The sequence below is a fragment of the Bubalus bubalis genome, chromosome 22, assembly GCF_019923935.1.
Source record: "Bubalus bubalis isolate 160015118507 breed Murrah chromosome 22, NDDB_SH_1, whole genome shotgun sequence".
Classification (NCBI taxonomy): Eukaryota; Metazoa; Chordata; class Mammalia; order Artiodactyla; family Bovidae; genus Bubalus; species Bubalus bubalis.
In genome coordinates, this window is record NC_059178.1 from 54348746 (window position 1) to 54373004 (window position 24259).

Below are 24259 nucleotides of genomic sequence, written 5' to 3' on the forward strand. Positions count from 1 at the left end.
TTCTACTGTGACCATTTGAAAACATATTAAAAGCAAATATACAGAGTTTGAAAACTTCCTTAGTACTCTGCAGTTGAATGGTAGAACTCTGTACATGTGCAATCACCACATCTGGTTCTGCTGCCCCGGAATTCACACAGAAAGGGGCCTCCTGGCAGCCTGGGCTCCCGCCGCTCCAGCTCCTAACACCATGGGTCCACCTCCACTTTCTGTGCTTCTGACTTTTCAGAAGAAACTAGCAATATCCAGGCTTTCCTATTACAAGAGGTGATTGTTTTAAAAAGGAGGCAGGGTAAAGTATTAAAAAATAGGGTCCCTAAGAAGGAGATGAAGTGACCAGGAACACATGAGAAAGAAGGCTATACATGCTGTTATTTTGCAAAAGAAGATAATCACATAATAGTACATGTTTCTGCACCATGCATTCCTTTGTGTTTTTATTTAAGAGTCAATTCCCTGAGAAACTATGCACAGTGCTCACATTTACCAGCAGAATTTTGTCAGTTAAGCCACCTGAGATAAAGTCAAGGGCGCTGTGGACAGGAGCAGGCCAACCGTTAAACTCGGTGACCATAGTAAGAGCCTCAGACAGCAGTAACACGCACTGCCTAGAGCTTTACAGCCCTGGTGTGTCTGGGCGTGTCTTGGAAATGGCTAAAGGGACCTCAGTCTGGGTGGACCTGCAATTACTTGCTAGGAGACTATCTTTCTGGACATTGAGTAAGTACCAGGTTTTAAGCATAGTTGGATGAACAGTCAGAAATCCCATGTTGTGTTATAAGCAGTGAAGGGTAGAACTGAGTCAGCTGATGTGGAGGCTCGGGGTATATCCCTGACGTGTGAGGAGGGGAGGGAGGTGCCTCTGCTGTGGAGTCTCTTCACCCTGAGCACATCCCCAGGTCCGCTTGGGAGCGGCTGTTTCGTGTGTGAGAAATAGATGTGCGAGCCGCTGGCTGACAGGAAAGGCCCCAATGGACTTCCTTCCCAAAACTGATAGTCGTTCAGCCGGGTCCAACTCTGCCCGCCAGGCTCCTCTGTCCATGGGATCCTCCAGGCAAGAATGCTGGAGTGGGTTGCATTGTCTTCTCCAGGGGATCTTCCCGACTCAGGAATCAAACCCCAGCCTCCTGCACTGCAGGCGGATTCTTTTCCATCTGAGCCACCAGGGCAGCCCTGAAGGCCACTTTTAAATCTCTTCTGGATGTTTTTTGCGCTTCTGAGACAGACAGTGTGCGTGAAGGGAAACCAGTTGTTCATATCTGGGGATGTGGACTTGAATCAACAGTTAAATGTGTTGCTTTGTAGGGTAAGAGGAGTAGGATGCAGTGTCTCTGTCTACCTGAATAAAAATTATGAATGAAAGATTAACATCAGCTTGTAAGTTTTGACTCCAAAATACAAATCTCAAAGAGGCTGGCATCCTCTCTCATTGTCTGTTTTAGGATGGAGCAAACCAATGCAGGAGGCTGGCGTTCGTGGGGAGTTTGATCCTAATGCAATCACTAAAATAATTTCATGTTTCTCTCTCAAACGATACAATCATCAGAACTAAAATTTCAGGAAGAACCTCCCTCTAATTAATAGTCTCTTCAATAGATGATTTTGGGAAGACTGGACAGCTATATATATATATATATACACACACACACACATACATGTGTGTATATGTTTGTGTGTATACGTGTGTATGAATATTATTCAGCCATAAAAAATAATAAAATCCTGCCATTTGTAATAGCGTGAATGGATCTCAAGGACATTGTGCTGGGTGAAATAAGTCAGGCAGAAAAAGACAAACGCCTTATGATCTCTTATATGTAAAATCTAAAAACAAAACACACAAAAAACCAAAGCAGGCTTGTAGAGGGAGAGAACAGATTCACGGTGCTAGACGTCCAGGTTGGTTGAGGGGGTCAAAAGGTAAAAGAACAAAAAGTGGAGCCCCTTCCCATTACACTCTAGAATAACAAGTCAAAATTCTCTCTGTGCAGTCGTTGGGATAATGGTTGTAAAATTTAGCTCGTTTTTATCAGAAAATATCAAAATGTAATATAATTAGTGATCATCTAGTTAATTTTGGTTTTCTTGCCTAAAATAATTGTTTATTAAATTATAACCTAAATTTACTGGGTTAACTTTTAAAACTGAATCAAAAAACAGATACAGTGTGAAGGAAAACTAGAAAGAGTACATAAAATACGTGATAGATCGTCATCAATCACCCCAGGCTGTAAATGCACATTACAGACGTCTTCTTACTCATTTGTCGAATCAGAATTGCACTCACCTCGTGACCACTCTGAGAAGCTGACTTCTGGACTTAGCACAGAGACAAACAGTAATAGGAAGAGAAATAGCTAGCCTATTTTCAACCTAGTTCTCCTAAATAAACCCAGGATTGAATCCCCCCAAAGCATTTTGATTCAGAATTCCAGGAGCAAATCTGTTTTCTTCTCTCCTTTCTCCCACACTCTGACTTGAGACTCACGTTTTATTCAGCATGTACTTTTAGGTACTTGTTAAATGCTTGATCCTGATACAACTTACTGCTTTCTTTACTGTCATTTCCTGTAAAGAGAGTCTTTCCTTGAAAATGTTTTTCTTCTAATTTAACTATATTCTCCAAATTTTAAGCACTCTCCTTCTTGCTTATTTGGGTCTTTTATCTTCCAGTCTTTGTTGAGAGATGATTTCTTTCGAATAGAAAATATTTGTGTACACAGTTTCACATTGATTCATTCTAACCAAACCAAATTTTGCATGAGTGTGCATCAGTTGACGAAACTTTTTATCATCAAGTGGAAAATCTGTACTTTAGGGAAAAAATCAACTGTGATCCATAAATAAGCAAAGTGGTAATAATTTGAAAATTAATCTCTTGTGCCATGTCAATGGAGCATTGTTCTCTCACCAACTCTACAATAATCAAACAGCCATACTAAACATATTGCTACAAAACCGACCTTCAGCCGAGTTAAAATAGTTGCCTTCATAGAAATACTTACTGGGGTCAAATGAATTTAAGCAGTAGGGTGGATCCAGCCTTCAAGGTGACATTTTCATCTTAGTTCAAAGCTAATGAAGAAAATGAAAGAATGAATGTTTTTTTTGGAAACATCCCTAAGCCGCTCGGAAATTATTTCATGCTATCTCCTTGGAACAGTGTTTCGGTTCTCAAGTCACTTAAAAGATAGTGCAGTTATTAACAAAGACAAGAAAGTGAAAGCCAACTTGTACCTGCAGATACGCTGGGCAATGTCGCCCTTAGGGACTTGGCTAAAAAGTGGAATGGATTCAGCCAATCCCTTTGGCCACAGGGAAATCCCTAAACCACGCTATACTCAGAAGCAATTTTGCATTCACCCCATCCTCCAAGTCCTGCTATGCTCTGGGGCCGTGCCTTCCCTAGTTTTATTTTAAGATCCTGCAAGAGAATTTAAAATTCACCAGTCAGTTGAGCATAGGCATTCTCATGTATACCTGTGGCGGATTCATTTTGATATTTGGCAAATCTAATACAGTTATGTAAAGTTTAAAAATAAAATAAAATTAAAAAAAATAAATAAAAAAAAATGAAAAATAAAAAGTCATCACCAAAAAAAAAATAAATAAATAAAATCCACCTGGGATGTGAAAACATACGCCAGTGAGAGATAATAACCAGATGGTCCCTGTGTTATCCTCAGGTTGATTATGACAGTACAGACACATTGTGGAGCACCGCTGTTTGGAAAAGGTTTAACTAAGACATTCTGGAGATGTATAGAAGACCCTTGAGAGTCCCTTGGACCCTGTATGCTGGAAAAGATTGAAGGCAAAAGGAGAGGGTGGCAGAGGATGAGATGGTTAGATAGCATCACCAACTCAATGAATGTGAATTTGAGCAAACTCCGGGAGGTAGTGGAGAACAGGGGAGACTGGCGTGCAACAGTTCACGAGGTTGCAAAGAGTCGGACAGGACCTAGCAGCTAAACAACAATATTTCCAAAAAGAATTGGGGAGTTTTGCTATCCTTTCCCCCCTGAAACAGTCATGTGTTTTGTACTGACTGAAGTGGAGCTTTTAATAAATCCCAATCTTAATGTCAGAGAATATTTCCTGATCGATTTTGTCTGTTAAGCCTCTCTATTCTTATATAAACTCTCTTTAAACTCTTCATAGTTTAAAGCACCATTTTATTATATTTTCTTGCTCCCTATTAAGAAAATTACTTTAAGCAAGGATATTTCCTTTTTTGATCAAAATGTGACTGGGGAATCTGCATGGAACCAGAAGAGTGAAGAGTCCGCATTCAGGGGGGGTTGGTGTTTTCTCTCAGTGTAGCTTCCGCTGTCTCTTGTCAGATTGCCCTTCCCAGCTCCTTCCCAGGTTACTTTGGTCTTAAAATCCAGGCCTGCCAGACTTTGACTTAGATCACAGCTCCCTCTCCCCAGCTCAGGCTTCAGGGAAGATGGGGCATAACCTCTCCGTGGTCTCCTCGCCCCCACATTCTGACTTCACTGTAGTGTTAGGTCCAGAGAAGAAGGATGGAAGCAGGGACCCCGCTGCCTGTTTGATCAGCCAGCATGGGAGCCGTGAACACGCATGGTCTCTGAGCTGCAGGGTCTCTTCCGGTGGGTCTTGGGAGCTCTTCAAGCAGATGGCCGCCTCCCTGCACTCCACCAGCAAGTGTCCCTCGCCGACCCCTGCCAGCGACCACCACCAGGGTGTGTGCAGAGCTTCCTGTCCCTGGATCTCCTGATCAGCCAGCAGGCAGCCCTCTTGGACCTCAGCAGGGTCCACCTGGGACACACTAAAGTTTTATCTTTGCCGTCCATTGTCTGAGAATGTCCGTCGGCCTCCAATGCCAGCTTTGGGTCTCTTTCCAGTCCTTCTCCTCATACAATGGACAAATATGTAGAACAGAAAACTCAATGAGGAGATTCTGAGCCAGGAGTGAAAACAGCAGCTTTAGCCACTAATATGTAGGAGAGGTTCTATCACCAGGGATACACAGCCTCCCCTCACACGTACACCCAGAGATGCACAGAAGCACACCCTCCCTTGGCTTGAGTGAGGAATCGGGTGTGTGGCACCTCCCTTTCAGAATTAGAGGAATCTCTGTGGTCCTCTCTCCTAGGCTGCCAAATCTGTACTCAGATCGTTGTCCTTAGTCTCTGTGGTGGTGATTTACTCCAGCATGGGTATCGGGAGGCATTGCAAGCAAAGGCGGCCACTTGGTCTTATATTTCTACTTTTAGATCATGAGTTAATGGATGAGAGAGTCATAGATCTCTTCAGAATGTTTTCAGAATGTGAGGATATTTAACTATTTTGAGGTGGTAGCTTTAGCTGAATCTAAGCATAAGAGGATTTTCAATCTCATTCACCGGTATTATAAAGTTTACTTCAATAAAGAAGAACTCTTTCTTTGTGTATTTTTGGTGACTTTTTAGAAAATTAACTGACCATATATGCAATAGGCCAGGGATAACAAATTCTCAGCTGGCCAGGATGTGGAGAAAAGGGAACCCTTGTACACTGTTGGCGGGAATACCACACTATGGAAAACTGTTGAAGTTCCTCAAGGAATCAAAAATAGAGCCATTACACGATCTATATTCCTGCCTGCTGGTGCTCAGTGACTTAGTCGTGTCTGACTCTGTGTGACCCCACGGACTGTAACCTACCAGGCTCCTCTGTCCATGGGATTATCCAGGCAAGAATACTGGAACGGGTTGCCATTTCCTACTTCTGGTTATATATCTAAAGAAAAAGACATCATTATCTCAAAGAAGAGAAGTGAAGTGAAGTCGCTCAGTCGTATCCAACTCTTTGTGACCCCATGGACTGTAGCCTACAATGCTCCTCCGTTCATGGGATTATCCAGGCAAGAGTGCTGGAGTGGGTTGCCATTTCCTTCTCCAGAGGATCTTCCCAACCCAGGGATTGAACCTGGGTCTCCCACACTGTAGGCAGATGCTTTACCATCTGAGCCACCAGGAAAGTCCTTATCTCAAAGAGATATATTTATCCCCTATTCATGACAGCATTATTCACACAAGCCAAGGTGTGGAAACACCTAAATGTCCATCGACAGTTGAACGGATAAAGAAAATGTGGTACATGTGTGATGGGATATTATTCAGCCTTTAAAAAGAAGGAAGTCCTGCCATTTGTGAAAACATGGACCTTGAAGGCATTGTGGTAAATGACATAAGCCAGACGGAGAGAGACAAATACTGCACGGTATCATTTATGTACATTTTCTACTTTTTCTTCTTTTCCTTTCCCCCACCCAGTTGCTGAAGGCTACTTCTTCTTTTTGGCCTTTTTTTCCCTCCCTGAAAGGCTATATAATTGGAAGACTGTCCACAAAAACCACTGTCGATCCTCTAAGCCCAGTGTGCCCCTTTAAGCCACATTAGCCTTTTATATGATGTCTCTTCATCCTTTACATCCCTTCCCTGTAGACCATGTACCCAGTTGCCCGGTCCTTTCTTAAACCTTCAGGCTCTAGCTGAGTTTCATCTTTCCAGTGATTGCTCCACCTCGCCTCCGTCCTCTTTCAGCAACCCTCCCTCAACCCCCATGCTTTTTCTTGGTTAATTCTTGGCAGTTCTTGCATTCTCTGTTTTGAGACTTCCTGACCCCACTGTTGAGCAGCAAATCTTTCCTCATTATTTTATTTCTTAAGCTTCAAGCAGATGTAATCACATCATGTTCCATCCAGATCTACATACCCTCCTAATTTTTCACAGATCACATCCCCTTAAATTAGTTTGCTTGCTTGGAGGATTTCCTGGTAGAAAGGAAGAGACTAATTGGCCTTTGTTGTTTGTTTTGTTGTTCAGTTTCTTACATTAAAAAGGACACCACATGTAGCAGCTTAAACCAACACAGATTCATCATCTTAGAATTCTAAAGGACAGAAGTCTAACAGCAGGCTCACTGGGCAGAAACTGAAGGGCCGGCAAGGCTGCGTTCCTTTCTGGGAGCTCTGAGGATAACACAAGCCCAGGTTCACTGGGGCTGTTGACCTAGTACCATTCCATACTCTGAGCAGCTGTCAAGGCTTTCTGTAATAAATTGCGCTCCGCCAAGAGAAACTGTCTCAGAGCGCTGTGTGGTTTCTGTCACAGTCTTCCACAGCTGACCGCAGCACTGGCCACATTTCCGTATTCCAACACACGGCTCTCCTCTTAAATGTTTTCCTTTCTGCTCCCAAGTACTTCATGTTTGCTGCGTAGAAAAGAATTGCTTTTAGGCCTTTTGAGAACGTGACTAAGACAAAAGCTCTTTTTTAGAAAAAAAAAAATTATTTATTGAATCATTCATTTATTTGTTTTGGGCTATGCTGTCTTTTTAAAATTATCTACTCATTCATTTATTCATTGTGGCTGTGCTGAGTCTTCATGCTGCGCGTGGGCTTTCTCTGGTTGCAGTCCATGGACTTCTGCTGCAGTGGCTTCTCGAGTCTCAGAGCGCCAGCTCTAGTGAGCGTGGGCTCAGTAGTTACAGCACACAGGCTCAGTTGCTTCATGACACGTGGAATGTTTCAGGACCAGGGATCAAACCCATTTTCCTTGCACTGGAAGGCAGATTCTCAACCACTGGGCTACCAGGGAAGTCCCTCCACATTTATTTATTAGTTTCCATATCCAGGTGCTGCACCCACTCTAGACTATATCAGTGTCTCCCTCACTCCAATCTCAGAATATATTGGTTGAAAGGACAGACAAATAGCTCAGTAGTATAAAGGCAATGGGGCTTCCCATATGACTCAGTCAGTAAAGAATCTGCCTTCAAGACAGGAGACTGCCTGCAATACAAGAGACCCAAGTTCGATCCCTGTGCCGGGAAGTTCCCCTTGGAGTAGGGAATGGCAACTCACTCCAGTATTCCTGCCTGGAAAATCCCATGGACAGAGGAGCCTGGCATGCTAGGGTCCACGGGGTCGCAGAGTCAGACATGACTGAATGACTAAACCACTATACCACCTCATAAACCCTATGATAATAGTATATACAGAATGAAATGGAGATGTAGAGGAAAGATGTGAAATCCAAAATTGGATCTGAAGGAACCAAACAAAGAGGGATCTCTTAGAAAATGGAAAGTTCTGCATCTCCAAACTGATCAGTCCTAGGTTGGAATTCAGCAGACAGGGCTCAGTTCTGTGAGCTCAAGCTTCTTCTTGTCTTTACTGAAGCGAGCAGGTCGGTTGTCACTGGCTTCTTGTCTTCCTACTACAGAAAAAGTAAGAGAAACAGAAAAGTCCATAATGCATCCACAAGGCCAGTTAGTAACAGTTCAGTTCAGTTCAGTCACTCAGTCGTGTCCGACTCTTTGCGACCCCATGAATCGCAGCACACCAGGCCTCCCTTTCCATCACCAACTCCCGGAGTTCACTCAGACTCATGTCCATTGAGTCAGTGATGCCATCCACCCATCTCATCCTCTGTCGTCCCCTTCTCCTCCTGCCCCCAGTCCCTCCAAGCATCAGTCTTTTCCAGTGAGTCAACTCTTCTCATGAGGTGGCCAAAGTACTGGAGTTTCAGCTTTAGCATCATTCCTTCCAAAGAAATCCCAGGGCTGATCTCCTTCAGAATGGACTGGTTGGATCTCCTTGTAGTCCAAGAGACTCTCAAGAGTCTTCTCCAACACCACAGTTCAAAAGCATCAATTCTTCGGCATTCAGCTTTCTTCACAGTCCAACTCTCACATCCATACATGACCACTGGAAAAACCATAGCCTTGACTAGACAGACCTTTGTTGGCAAAGTAATGTCTCTGCTTTTGAATATGCTATCTAGGTTGGTCATAACTTTTCTTCCAAGGAGTAAGCGTCTTTTAATTTCATGGGTGCAATCACCATCTGCAGTGATTTTGGAGCCCAAAAAAGTAAAGTCTGACACTGTTTCCACTATTTCCCCATCTATTTCCCATGAAGTGATGGGACCAGATGCCATGATCTTTGTTATCTGAATGTTGAGCTTTAAGCCAACTTTTTCACTCTCCACTTTCACCTTCTTCAAGAGGCTTTTGAGTTCCTCTTCACTTTCTGCCATAAGGGTGGTGTCATCTGCATATCTGAGGTTATTGATATTTCTCCTGGCAATCTTGATTCCAGCTTGTGCTTCTTTCAGCCCAGCGTTTCTCGTGATGTACTCTGCATAGAAGTTAAATAAGCAGGGTGACAATATACAGCCTTGATGTACTCCTTTTCCTATTTGGAACCAGTCTGTTGTTCCATGTCCAGTTCTAACTGTTGCCTCCTGACCTGCATACAGGTTTCTCAAGAGACAGGTCAGGTGGTCTGGTATTCCCATCTCTTTCAGGATTTTCCACAGTTTATTGTGATCCACACAGTCAAAGGCTTTGGCATAGTCAATAAAGCAGAAAGAGATGTTTTTCTGGAACTCTCTTGCTTTTTTGATGATCCAACGGATGTTGGCAATTTGGTCTCTGGTTCCTCTGCCTTTTCTAAAACCAGCTTGAACATCTGGAAGTTCACATTTCACATATGCTGAAGCCAGGCTTGGAGAATTTTGAGCATTACTTTACTAGCGTGTGAGATGAGTGCAATTGTGCAGTAGTTTGAGCATTCTTTGGCATTGCCTTTCTTTGGGATTGGAATGAAAACTTATCTTTTCCAGTTCTGTGGCCACTGCTGAGTTTTCCAAATTTGCTGACATATTGAGTGCAGCACTTTCACAGCATCATCTTTCAGGATTTGAAATAGCTCCACTGGAATTCCATCACCTCCACTAGCTTTGTTCGTAGTGATGCTTTCTAAGGCCCACTTGACTTCACATTCCAGGATGTCTGGCTCTAGGTGAGTGATCACACCATCGTGATTATCTGGGTCATGAAGATCTTTTTTGTACAGTTCTTCTGTGTATTCTTGCCATCTCTTCTTAATATCTTCTGCTTCTGTTAGGTCCATACCATTTCTGTCCTTTATCAAGCCGATCTTTGCATGAAATGTTCCCTTGATATCTCTAATTTTCTTGAAGAGATCTCTAGTCTTTCCCATTGTATTGTTTTCCTCTATTTCTTTGCATTGATCGCTGAGGAAGGCTTTCTTATCTCTTCTTGCTATTCTTTGGAACTCTGCATTCAGATATACTTATATCTTTCCTTTTCTCCTTTGCTTTCATTACCCTTCTTTTCATGGCTATTTGTAAGGCTACCTCAGACAGCCATTTTGCTTTTTTGCATTTCTTTCCCATGGGGATGGTCTTGATCCCTGTCTCCTGTACAATGTCATGAACCTCAGTCCATAGTTCATCAGGCACTCTATCTATCAGATCTAGTCCCTTAAATCTATTTCTCACTTCCATTGTATAATCATAAGGGACTTGATTTAGGTCATACCTGAATGGTCTAGTGGTTTTCCCTACTTTCTTCAATTTAAGTCTGAATTTGGCAATAAGGAGTTCATGATCTGAGCCACAGTCAGCTCCTGGTCTGGTTTTTGTTGACTGTATAGAGCTTCTCCATCTTTGGCTGCCAAGAATATAATCAATCTGATTTTGGTGTGGACCATCTGGTGATGTCCATGTGTAGAGTCTTCTCTTGTGTTGTTGGAAGAGGGTGTTTGCTATGACCAGTGCATTCTCTTGGCAAAACTCTATTAGTCTTTGCCCTGCTTCATTCCATATCCAAGGCCAAATTTGCCTGTTACTCCAGGTGTTTCTTGACTTCCTACTTTTGCATTCCAGTCCTCTATAATGAAAAGGACTTCTTTTTTAGGTGTTAATTCTAAAAGGTCTTGTAGGTCTTCATAGAACCATTCAACTTCAGCTTCTTCAGTATTACTGGTTGGGGCATAGACTTGGATTACTGTGCTATTGAATGGTTTGCCTTGGAAACAAACAGAGATCATTCTGTCATCTTTGAGATTGCATCCAAGTACTGCATTTCGGACTCTTTTGTTGACCATGATGGCTACTCCATTTCTTCTAAGGGATTCCTGCTTAGTAACAAGTAGGTGCCAATTTTTAAGAATGAAAAGTATCATCAAAATGTATACTTTAATGGCTCTATAAATTTCAAATAACAATAAGAGAGTTCTTTGTAGTCTTTAAGCAACAGTCTACATCAGGAGACTTTTTTCCTTCATTTTCCAGAAAAGCATGTATCTAAGAAGACTTTAATAACACAAAAACAACATTTATCACCAAATTATAGCAAATCTGCCCAGCAGATAAAAATTACATATACTTTAAAATTCCTGATTTTGCTGAAGACAAAGCAGTATTATTTTACCTAAATTTTGATAAGATTTTCAATAAAAGCCAAATTTAATGAGGACTAAATTATTATTTCCACGTAAAGCTAGTCTTGCCTGCATCTTACAATATATTACCATGAAACTGAGTTGGTGCTATTTTTAATTCTGCTATATGATTTTAGCTGACAGCCTGTTTTCTGTATATGTGGGAGAAAATTTTTCACTGTTTTCAAAGCTCCTTTTGGATCATTTAACCCTCATGTCATTATCCTAAGGCCTAAATTTAGTGAAAGTAATAAAGCTTAAATTTAATCATTTGTTCAGTAAGTATTTATTAAGAGTGTGGTGTAAAGACCTCCTCTTATGCAGAGGAATATAACTGTACTTTCCCCAGAATTCTAAAAAGAAGTGATGGGAAGACACTCAGGAGTGGCCATCCGTCTATGACTGTATCTCTCCTTTGCAGGACTGCTGATGGTCATTCTCCCTACAATCAATAAGCCCATTTGTCTCATAATTCACTCAGTTAGTTTAGTCTCCCTTCTCTACTATTTTTCTTGTTATTCATAAACATCTTTCAGCTTTTCTCTTTTGGAAATTGCCAGATTTCTCCATTTAACGAATCCTATACATAATGAAAATGTTATTTAGGTTTCTGTGCCAGAGAAAAGTTATTTATCTGAATTAAGAATTTGAGCATAGCTGCAGGCTACCCGAAAAAGACATGTAAATGAAAAAGCACTTCCACCATGAAGAGGAAAATGCAGAAAACGTTGTAGAACATTTTCTGCCTTTATTTCTCCACAAAGAAATTTCATTATTTACACACTATGTATAGAGCAAGATAGACATTTGAAAGATAAAATGAAGACAAAAGGCACTGAATTTATGGGAAAATAATTATTTAAAAATGCAGTGGGTTGAGATTATTGCCTTTGTATTTAATCTGCTCAGTTCTGTGAAAATAGAAAGGTGAAAGATGTAAGGTTAACTGGGAGAAAAACGCTAGTTAAGTAAGGATGGGACAAAGTAAATTAACATGCAATAAAAGATATTAAAGGACTTCAGAGCATTTGCCTAAGAAAGAACAAATAAAAAGCACAGCTCTAATTATTTGAAAGGTGACCATCAAAAACAGGTTTTAAACCGCAAAGCCTTGTATAATTCTCAAACAAATGTACTTGTCTGCAATAAGACTGTTAGATCAAGTGTGCAGACTACAAAAGTGAATACTTTTGACATGACATGCACATTTGGGGCTGATCTAACTGAACCAGACACAACTCGGAAGAGGACGGCCGGAGTGCCAACTGCTTCTCAGACTTGACCGTGACCTCAGGGCTGACCTGCACTGGTCACGGGCAGCGGTGTGGCCCCTAGATCTGCCTCCCCATTTCAGTTCTGGCCACCCTCCGTGCAGCCTGGTTCCTCCAGCACATCGGTGCAGACACACACTCACACAGACACACAATGCTTACTCATACTCTGACACAAATGCCTCACGCACTCACATACTGATACACAGACCCACGGACTCACTCATCACTCACATTCTCACAAGTACACACTCATATACACATTCATGTGCACTGATAGACACTTAGACACACTCACATGCACTGATACACACTCACACAAAGACACACACCAATACACACACTCACACACACCCTCCCTTTGCTGCTTGCCCTGCAAGTCCCTGAACAGGTTCCCTGCTCACTGCTCAGCCCAGGTCCTGGAGCCCTGGCTCCTCCAGGCTCAGCCACAGCCCTCAGTTCAGTTCAGTCGCTCAGTCGTGTCCGACTCTGCAACCCCATAGCCTCCAGCACGCCAGGCTTCCCTGTCCATCACCAACTCCCAGAGCCTACTCAGACTCACGTCCATGAGTCGGTGATGCCATCCAACCATCTCATCCTCTGCCGTCCCCTTCTCCTCCTGTCCTCAGCGAGTCGCAAAGATTCAGACGCAACTGAGGGACTAAACAAACAAGCAAGGGCTGGGACGGGCAGATCTCCAGTTTCAACAAAATCCCAGGAAATCTTGATAATGAGAATCCTAGGACCACGCCGTGTGAACCACTGGACCATGAGACCAGAAACATTTAAAAGGAATGTTGGTGCAAAGATGCTTTGTCATATTTAACACTTATTTTCACCTCAAATAGCATAGTAGATACTCTTCTTTCTATCTTTGGGGTCCTGGAAATACTAGCAGGTAGTCCTGCAGATGAGGTGTTACCTGCATGTGACTTCACTGGTGATTTAAAGTATTGTAGTTCTGAGAAGCATTCAAAACATTGAAATGTAAAAAGAAAAAGCTGGAGTCATGTTGTGTCCCTTCCCAGAAATGTCAAGGACTTCTAGAGACATGTCATGGAAATTGGCTTGAGATTCTGATTGTTGTTAGAAAAGCTTTCAAAACTTTCATAAATTATAAATCATAAATTATAGTTGAAACTCATATACCTAATAAAAATTATTTTCAATATATGCTGTTGTTGCTTCTATACGTTTTTTTCTATGAATGCTGGCATTCTGTTTCTAGAAGAAAAAGGGTTTTTTAGAAAGCTGTGAGTCTCAGCAATGCCTTTTTGTCATTATAATAGCCCTGGGCTTCCCTGTTGGCTCACTGGTAGAGAATCTGCCTGCCAATGCAGAAGACGCAGGTTCAGTCCCTAGGTTGAGAAGATCCCCTGGAGAAGGAAATAGCAACCCAGTCCAGAAATTCTTGCCTGAGAATTCCATGGACAGTGGAGCCTGGTGGACTACAGCCCATGAAGTTGCAGAGTCAGACACAATTTAGCAATTAAACATCATCATAGAGTGAATGGGAAGGTTTATTTTCTAGATTTATTTCTAGATTCCTGAGGAAAAGCCCACCACCCAAACCAGGCCGCATGAGAATCTACTTTCTCCTCGATGTAGGCAGGCACAGTGACTAACATCACAGAGAACTGTCCCTGAAGGATGCTAACCATTCCTTTTGCAAAGAAAAATCACTTTTGTGATTGGAACATGGGAACTATTGTTTTTATGAGAATAGTGCTCTGTGGGAGATTGTGTGTTCTTTTTATTTTCTAACAATATTTCATGGACTTCATAAAAGTAAAAATAAATGACAAATTTGGCTTGCCATCTCATTGGTCAAACTCGTTCTTGATGCTAAGGCAGAATGACCCAGCACGGGAAGAAAGTGTTAGCCAGGTTTGATGGCATTGGCCATGGAGCAGAGAAGTTGGTGCTCAAATCCCTGGAGTCAAGAAACCTTGTCACAGATGATGTTGTTATGGGGATTTAAAATGCCAAGGCAAGGGCTGGAATGTCATCCATGGAGAACAGCAAGAACTTTAAAGGAAATCTATATTAAATGGCTCTAGTACAGAATTATGCTACATGAAAAGTCAGAAATTCCCCTTTTATCAAGACCACGGAATATTATTAGAAAGTAAAAAGAACCCACAGTCTCCCACAGAGTTCTATTCTCTGGTCAGATGTCAATAGAAAGCTCTTATTCAATTTCTGTGAATCAATTTGGGGGCTTGGCCCCAAATTTCTAACCTCGTACTCTTTTGGATACAAAAATAGTTAGAACTTTTTGCCTCTAATTCTGTCTTGGTGCTGACCCATGCTAGGATATGAGACCAAGTATGCCACTTATCCTTAACCATCTCACCCACCTAGGTCTTATATTATGTTCAAATTCATCCATGTTTTTGGAAGCATTTGATACTACAAGATTCTGTGAGGTGTGAGATAGTCTCATGTTTTCAGCAAAGGAAAAACACAGATACAGAGAAGTTGCAGAATAACAGGAGTAAAAAGAGTGATTTAATTAATATCTTTAGGCAATTGGAGCTTTCTAAAGGGGAAAGTTATTTTCAATATCCTATCCCTAATTTTTTAAAGTAAGGATGGCCCTTACTTTACAAACTTCCGATGTTTGTAGGAAAAAAATGGTCAGTTTGATCTGTGATCCACTGCAGTTCAGAATGGCTTGAAGATCAGACCTTCCGTCTGCACAAACCAACGTTACATTCAGGAAGACATTCGCACATTTAGTTTGACATTTTCCAGCTATTCACTTAAGTATTTTTACTTTATATTTAATTAAATATTATATACTTCATAATTTTTATATTTAAATTAAGTACGTTCTCTCCCCAAACTAAATCAATCTTAAGTATACTGGAGAGTAAACAAATCTTCTCAGTCTATTCTTTATAAATAAGATAAATTACATAGGGATAACTTAAAATATCTTTAAGATACAATAGATACAATGTTATAATGTCAAATCATGGGCAACAGTCATGGAGACTGTTTTATTTCACTTCTTGAATACAGCTTTCCAGCTTTCTTAAAGTGGATTTTTAAGGCTCACCACTTGCCTGGGTAGTTGGTTCAGGAAGCAGTCCTCTTCGTTCTTCCCAAGCAGCCTTGCCTGACTCTGATGGCCTGTGCTTCTTTTCAGAGCTGGAGGCTGAGGAGTGGTGCAAACACCTCTGCATGGAGTGTCTGGGGACCCGGCTCAATGACATCAGCCTCGGGGAGCCCGATCTCCTGGCGGCAGGCGTGCAGAGGGAGCAGAACGGTAAGTGTGCGGCTCCGTCCTTCCCTTTAAAGTGCACGGGGAGTTGTCGAACTTTGGAACTGAAAGGACTTCAGAAATGTTTTCGACCAATCCTTTTTTAAAAAAAAATTAGTTTTTTTTTTTTTTGTAAGGTAGTAGCTCATTGTCGTTTTTTTGTTTGTTTGTTTTTTGTTTTTTTTTTTAATTTTATATGGAGGATAATTGCTTTACAATATTCTGTTGGCTTCTGCCGTGCAACAACACGAATCAGCCACTAGTATACATATGCTCCCTCTCTCTTGAACCTCCCCCCCAACCCCCACCCCATCCCACCCCTTCATGTTGTCCCAAAGCACCAGGTTGAGTTTGGGGACAAGCACCCGTATTATACAGCAACTTCCCATTAGCTCTGTGTTTTACATATGGTGATGAATTTGTTTCAATGCTAGTCTCTCAATTTGCTCCACCCCCTCCATCCCCCACTGTGTCCAAAGTCTGTTCTCTATGTCTATGTCTCTGTTACTGCCCTGCAAATATGTTCATCATTACTATCTTTCTAGATTGCATAGGTATCCGTTAATATACTAAATTTGTTTTTCTCTTTCTGACTTACTTCATTCTGTATAACAGGCTCTAGGTTCATCCACCTCACTAGAACTGACTCAAATGCATTCCTTTTTATTGCTAAGTAATATTCCATTGTATATATGTGCCATAGCTTCTTTATCCATTCGTGTTTGTTGGACATTGAGGTTGCTGCTATATCCTAGCTGTGTAAATAGTGCTGCTATGAACACTGGGGTATATCAGACCAATCCTTTAAAGGAGAGTAGACTGATCAACCTCAGCTATTTAGGATCTGTCTCAAGACTGCATACCACCTAGAAAAATGCTAAGGTACAGCCCAGGTCCCCTACATTCTTGCTCTGTGACATTGCCATTTATTTCAATAAACAATCAATACATTAACTCACTGTACATAAGGTTTTGAATGGACAGTAGTAGTCCTACATTTCTTCTTAAAGCATCATCATAGATTTGGAGTCTGAATAAACAATCTTGGCTTATGTTGTTTTTCAGTAGATTTTAGGGAATGGGGAGAATATTATATCTTTGCTCAGGCTGCCATAACAAAATACCATAGACTGGGTGGCTAGGACAACAGGAGTTAATTCTTCACAGCTTTGGAGGCCAAGTTCTTGCTGTGGACCCATGTGGTAGAGGGAGAGAAGAACAATCTGTCTCCTGTCCTTCCTTACAAGGGTGCTAATTCATTATGAGGATACCATCTTCATGACTTCCTCTAAACTTAATTACTCCCAAAGCCTCCATCTCCTATCCTACCACCTTGGGAGTTAGGGCTTAAACCTATGAATTTAGGGAAACACAGTTCAGTCTACAGCAACAGTTCACTTCAGTTCAGTTGCTCAGTCATGTCTAACTCTTTGCAACTCCATAGACTGTAGCACACCAGGCCTCCCTGTTCATCAACAACCCCTAGAGTTTACTCATTCATGTCCTTCGAGTTGGTGATGCCATCCAACCATCTCATCCTCTGTCATCCCCTTCTCCTCCCACCTTCAGTCTTTCCCAGCATCAGGGTCTTTTCCAATGAGTCAGTTCTTCACATTAGATGGCCAAAGTATTGGAGTTTCAGCTTCAGGATCAGTCCTTCCAATGAATATTCAGGACTGATTTCCTTTAGGATGGACTGGTTGGATCTCCTTGCAGTCCCAGGGTCTTCTCCAACACCACAGTTCAAAAGCATCAATTCTTTGGTACTCAGCTTTCTTTATAGTCCCACTCTCACTTCCATACATGACCACTGGAAAAACCATAGCTTTGACTAGATGGACCTTTGTTGACAAAGTAGTCTCTGCTTTTTAATATGCTGTCTAGGTTGGTCATAACTTTTCTTCCAAGGAGCAAGCATCTTTTGATTTCATGGCTGCAGTCACCATCTGCAGTGATTTTGGAGACCAAAAAATAGTCTCTCACTATTTCCAGTTTCCCCATCTATTTGATGAAGTAATGGGACTAGATGCCATGATCTTAGTTTCCTGAATGTTGAGTTTTAAGGAACTTTTTCACTCTCCTCTTTCATTTTCACCAAGAGGCCCTGTAGTTCTTTGCTTTGTCAGAAGGGTGGTGTCATCTGCATATCTGAGGTTATTGATATTTTTCCCAGCAATCTTAATTCCAGATTGTGCTTCATCCAGTCCAGCATTTCTCATGATGTACTCTGCTTATAAGTTAAATAAGTAGGGTGGCAATATACAGCCTTGACCTACTCCTTTCCAAATTTGGAACGAGTCTGTTGTTCCATGTCCAGTTCTAACTGTTGCTTCTTGACCTGCATACAGATTTCTCAGGACACAGGTCAGGTGGTCTGGTATTCCCATCTCTTTCAGAATTTTCTGTTTGTTGTGATCCACACAGTCAAAGGCTCTGACATAGTCAATAAAGCAGAAATAGATGGTTTTTTTTGGAATTCTCTTGCTTTTTCAGTGATCCAACGGATATTGGCAATTTGATCTCTGGTTCCTCTGCCTTTTCTAAATCCAGCTTGAACGTCTGGAAGTTCACAGTTCATGTACTGTTGAAGCCTGGCTTGGAGAATTTTGAGCATTACTTTGTTAATGTGTGAAATGAGTGCAGTTGTGCAGTAGTTTGAGCATTCTTTGGCATTGCCTTACTTTGGGATTGAAATGAAAACTGACCTTTTCCAGTCCTGTGGCCACTGCTGAGTTTTCCAAATTTGCTGGCATATTGAGTGCAGCACTTTCACAGCATCATCTTTCAGGATTTGGAATAGCTCAACTGGAATTCCATCACCTCCACTAGCTTTGTTCGTAGTGATGCTTCCTAAGGCCCACTTGACTTTGCATTCCAGGATGTCTGGCTCTAGGTGAGTGATCACACCATCGTGATTATCTGGGTCATGAAAATCTTTTTTGTACAGTTCTTCTGTGTATTCTTTCCACCTCTTCTTAATATCTTCTGCTTCTGTTAGGTCCATACCATTTCTGTCCTTTATCGTGCCCATCTTTGCATGATAAGTTCCCTTGATATCTCTAATTTTCTTGAAGAGATCTCTAGTCTTTCCCATTCTATTGTTTTCCTCTATTTCTTTGCACTGATCACTGAGGAAGGCTTTATCTCTCCTTGCTATTCTTTGGAACTCTTAATTTAAATGGATATATCTTTCCTTTTTTTCTTTGCCTTTTGCTTCTCTTCTTTTCTCAGCTAATTGTGAGGCCTCCTCAGATAACTGTTTTGCCTTTTTGCATTTCTTTTTCTTGGGGATGGTCTTGATAACTGCCTCCTGTACAGTGTCAGGAACCTCCATCCATAGTTCTTCAGGCACTCTATAATATTTAATCCCTTGAATCTATTTGTCACTTCCACTGTATAGTCATAAGGGATTTGATTTAGGTCATACCCAAATGATCAAGTGGTTTTTCATACTTTCTTCAATTTAAGTCTGATTTAGGCAATAAGGAGTTCATGATCTGAGCCACAGTCAGCTCCCAGTCTTGTTTTTGCTGACTCTATATAGCTTCTCCATCTTTGGCTGCAAAGAATATAATAATTCTGATTTTGATATTGACCATCTGGTGATGTCCATGTGTAGTCTTCTCGTGTGATATTGGAAAAGGGTGTTTGCTGTGACCAGTGCATTCTCTTGGCAAAACTCGGTTAGCTTTTTCCCTGCTTCATTCTGTACTCCAAGGCCAAATTTGCCTGTTACTCCATGTATTTCTTGACTTCCTACTTTTGCATTACAGTGCCCTATAATAAAAAGGATATCTTTTTTGGGTGTTAGTTCTATAAGGTCTTGTAGGTCTTCATAGAACCATCAGCTTCAGCTTCTTCAGCATTGCTGGTTGTGGCATAGACTTGGATTACCATGTAGATATTGAATAGTTTGCCTTGGAAGCAGAGATCATTTTGTTGTTTTTGAGATTGCATCCAGTACTGCATTTTGGACTCTTTTGTTGACTATGATGGCTACTCCATTTCTTCTAAGGGATTCTTGCCCACAGTAGTAGATATAATAGTCATCTGAGTTAAATTCAGCCATTTCAGCCCATTTTAGTTCATTGATTCCTAAAATGTCTATGTTCACTCTTGCCATCTCCTATTTGACCACTTCTAATTTCATACTCGGAGAAGGCAATGGCACCCTACTCCACTACTCCTGCCTGGAAAATCCCATGGATGGAGGAGCCTGTGGACTACAGTCCATGGGATCGCTAAGAGTTGGACACGACTGAGTGACTGAGCGACTTCACTTTCGCTTTTCACTCTCATGCATTGGAGAAGGAAATGGCAACCCACTCCAGTGTTCTTGCATACTACAACTGAAAGTGAAAGTGAAAGACCCGTAGTCGTGTCTGACTCTTTGCGACCCTGTGGACTATACAGTCCATGGAATTCTCCAGGCCAGAATACTGCAATGGGTAGCCTTTCCCTTCTCCAGGGGATCTTCCCAACCCAGAGATTGAACCCAGGTCTCCAGCCTTGCAGGTGGATTCTTTACCAGCTGAGCCACAAGGGAAGTCTGTGCTACACCTGAGGAAGTAGAATGCTTGAAAACTCAGAGTGTAGATAACAGAATTGAGGTCTATATGACATATTACTGCACTGTTCTCTAATTTAACTTTTCTGATGTCTCTTAAGAATTTATGCTGCATCTTCTTGTCTAAAGCCTCTGAATAATGAAATCAGAGTAGTGTAACGAGCTTTTTCCCCTCCATTTTTAAAACTAACTATCATCACTGGAATATCTAGTGGTAGGAAAACAGAAACTTTCCAGTGTTATTAATTTCTAATGACTACTGTTTTTAAAAATAATGAGGGATATTGGTGAAGCTTGACACTAGTTGTTAACAGAAATTCTGGAATAATCTGTGTTATACACTAGACAGCACAGGTGAAAATGCATCAGGATAACACTGATGGTGATTCCGTTATAAATAATAATATTCTGATAACCACCACTATCTCATCAGATCAGATCAGATCAGATCAGTCGCTCAGTCGTGTCCGACTCTTTGCGACCCCGTGAATCGCAGCACGCCAGGCCTCCCTGTCCATCACCAACTCCCGGAGTTCACTCAGACTCACATCCATCGAGTCAGTGATGCCATCCAGCCATCTCATCCTCTGTCGTCCCCTTCTCCTCCTGCCCCCAATCCCTCCCAGCATAGACCATTAAAAATCATTGCTTTTTGTTTTTTGCTGAACTGAAAAAAATGTTTTTCCCCTACTAACTAATCATGAACATATACAGGCGCAAATTTTGCCCATGTTGCTAGTTTCAGAAAGTCACGAAGGCATCCCTGTGACTCTTTTTCTAGCTTCCTTTTGATATTCCAGTTTCTTTCCCACACTTTCTTGGATTTCATCTCTCTGACTTATTTTCTGAGAACTGTGCTAAGTACAGAACATCCATAGTCATATTGCTTAAAATATTCTGCTCACTCTCAGTTTGAGAGAAGAAGGAAAAAACCCCTTAACAATAAACATTCATCAAGTACTACATACTTGAATGAAAATATGAAGAAAGTGAATAAATTAGGCTTTTGGGTGGAGTCATTGCTGTGTGCAACTTGTTTGGTGTGAATTATACATTTTTACCTTAAAAACCTGGGGTTGTATATGGTTCCTATCCAAATAGATAATGTACTCTTTTGGTTATTATAATTTTTATTGCTGATTTGATAATAATGTCAAAGTAATTTACCTACTATATAAAGGTAATTTTTTAATATAAATGTTTTAGAATAAGATAAACACAGAATTAAATAGCCAGAGCTGTGTAAGAAGCACAAGCAGATTTAGCCTAGTAAGTAAACTCTTTAGGATGCAACTTGAATGTGGGCTACACCCCTTAAATAGATCAGGTTCCTTAGTCACTTCTAATTTCAGTTTGCTACTATGTGAAAATAAACTAATACTGATTTATGGTGTTATCATGATGGTTATAGGAGATAATATATAATAAAGACTAACTCATGCTTAGATTTAAAAAAAAAAGCACAAGTCTGTTTGTTTAAGCCCAAGTAAAAATAAAGAAATCAAAAATTAGTTCCTGCGTATAGTTTAGAGAACACCTAAAGTTATAACCAGTCCATTCTAAAGGATATCAGTCCTGGGTGTTCTTTGGAAGGAATGATGCTAAAGCTGAAACTCCAGTACTTTGGCCACCTCATGTGAAGAGTTGACTCATTGGAAAAGACTCTGATGCTGGGAGGGATTGGGGGCAGGAGGAGAAAGGGACGACAGAGGATGAGATGGCTGGATGGCATCACCGACTCGATGGACGTGAGTCTGAGTGAACTCCGGGAGATGGTGATGGACAGGGAGGCCTGACGTGCTGCGATTCATGGGGTCGCAAAGAGTTGGACATGACTGAGCGATGGAACTGAACTGAAAGTTATAATGTCATCCAGTGCTTTTTAAATAATCCTAAATTCATACAAAGGGTTATATGTGCTTTTAGTATATAGTAACATTTAGTTAGAGAAGGTAGTGTTTGATCCATTTAAATGACTTCCTGAAAGTACATGATACCCTAAAGGAAACTGGCAGACATCACACCCACACATACGCACACTCACTCCCTCACACACACACTCACACACACGCTCACATACACACTTACACACATGCTCACACACACACATTGAGACTCTTCCATATTTAGCTTTCAAAGGAAAATCTTAGCTGGGAGGATTTCTTTTCCCCAGGAAACACCTTCCACATGGGTGAATTTCTCCCTGACTCCCAAGGCCGTGGACATAGCCATTCCTTCCATCTCTTCCAGTCTAAATACACTTTCTTTAAAATGCTTTGTCAAGTCCAGATAACGGCACTTTCCCTCCATTTCTTTTGGCCCATTGAAGTCTAGCTACAACTTTGTAAGACAGTGATTTATACCATAGGACAATGCGGAAGGCATAAACCTCAACAGAATGTCAAAATTGCAGCCTCAACTATTGGTAGCTCAAAAATCCCAGTGAATATGTGTATACATGCTGCCAAGACACACACACACACAGATTGGCACAGGTTGTTACTGGCATTCCCCAGTTTTGTCATTTCCTAATCAATGGACTTCTTCCATAAATATGATAATTCCATTTCAAGATCCGCCCTGAAATAACTAGAAGTAATCTGTAAAATCTCATGCTGAAGACTAAGAGTGCTTGTTAGTCAACGTGAACCCTCTCTCTTGAGCCCTAGAACTGCTTTAGGGACACACCTGTTTTTTAGACAGGACACCTGTTCATTTTACTACATGCAGGGAAAGTATTTGTTGGTTTAGCTAATGCAAGTGTTTTTTAAAACAATGTTATCTTGTAAAACTGTCCTTCCACAGTTTTCAATCATAACACCTCTTCATATAAACAAAACTTTAACCTCCTGATACATGCATGAAGTCATTAATACATTCAGATTAGAATCATTCCTTTATGAACGATTTGTTATTACAGATTCAGGGGTTTCTCCTTAAGGCATTTCAGAGTTAAATTCTACCATTTCTTTTTCATCAGAAACATTATTTTAATATGTTATCAATGATGGACTTGGATTCAGTTTGAAATTACTCCTAAGCAATGAGACACACATGTGTGCAGAATTGATGTCATAAATTATTGTATCGTTCGTGGCTCATGGTGGTCTTATGGGGTCCCATCACCAAGAGAAGACCCACTGCTCAGTCCCGACCACAGCATATATCTTGACATTCAAAATTGCTACTTGTCCTTGAAGGTTTTCCTGACTCTTCAAACAGCTTGGTCTTATTTACTCTGAAACTAGCTAAGGATAAACATTTGTGCAAATTGTTTATTTATTCTTTAATTGGAGGAAAATTGCTTTACAGTGTTCTCATCGTTGCTGCGGCACAATAGCACAATTCAGCCGTAATTACACATCTATCATCGCTGCCGAGCCACCCTCCCCTCCCCACTCCACCCCTCCAGACTGTCACATGGCGCCTATCTGGGCTCCCTGTGTTACACTGCAACTTCTCAGCAGCTATCTGTTTTCCACATTGTGGTGTATATATGTCCATGCTTCTTTCTCCATGTTCGGTTCTTTCCTTCCCCTACTGTATCCACAAAGCCACTCTCTGTCTGCATCTCCATCCCTTCCCTGCAAATGGGTTCATTAATACCATTTTTCTAGGTGCCATATATATGCATTGTTAACATACTGGGCATGGTTTTGTTCAGTTGCCAAATCATGTCTGACCCTTTGCAACTCCATGGACTGCAGCTCGACAGGCTCCCCTATCCCTCATCATCCTGGAGTTTGCCCAGTTCATATACCCTGCAGGGGCTTCCCTTGCAGCTCAGTTGGTAAAGAATCTGCCTGCAGTGCAGGAGGGAGAAGGCAATGGCACCCCACTCCAGTACTCTTGCCTAGAAAATCCCATGGATGGAAGAGACTGGTAGTCTG

General features: G+C 41.3%; 1 protein-coding gene across 1 annotated transcript in view; it reads left to right on the forward strand.

Moving 5' to 3' along the window:
• DOK6 (docking protein 6) overlaps nucleotides 1-24259 on the forward strand; it is a 420496-nt gene that overhangs the window by 234153 nt on the left and 162084 nt on the right. Inside the window, exon 4 of the mRNA XM_025273172.3 lies at nucleotides 15689-15808. Coding sequence (XP_025128957.1) covers nucleotides 15689-15808 — 120 coding nt within the window. The remainder of the gene's footprint in view (nucleotides 1-15688; nucleotides 15809-24259) is intronic.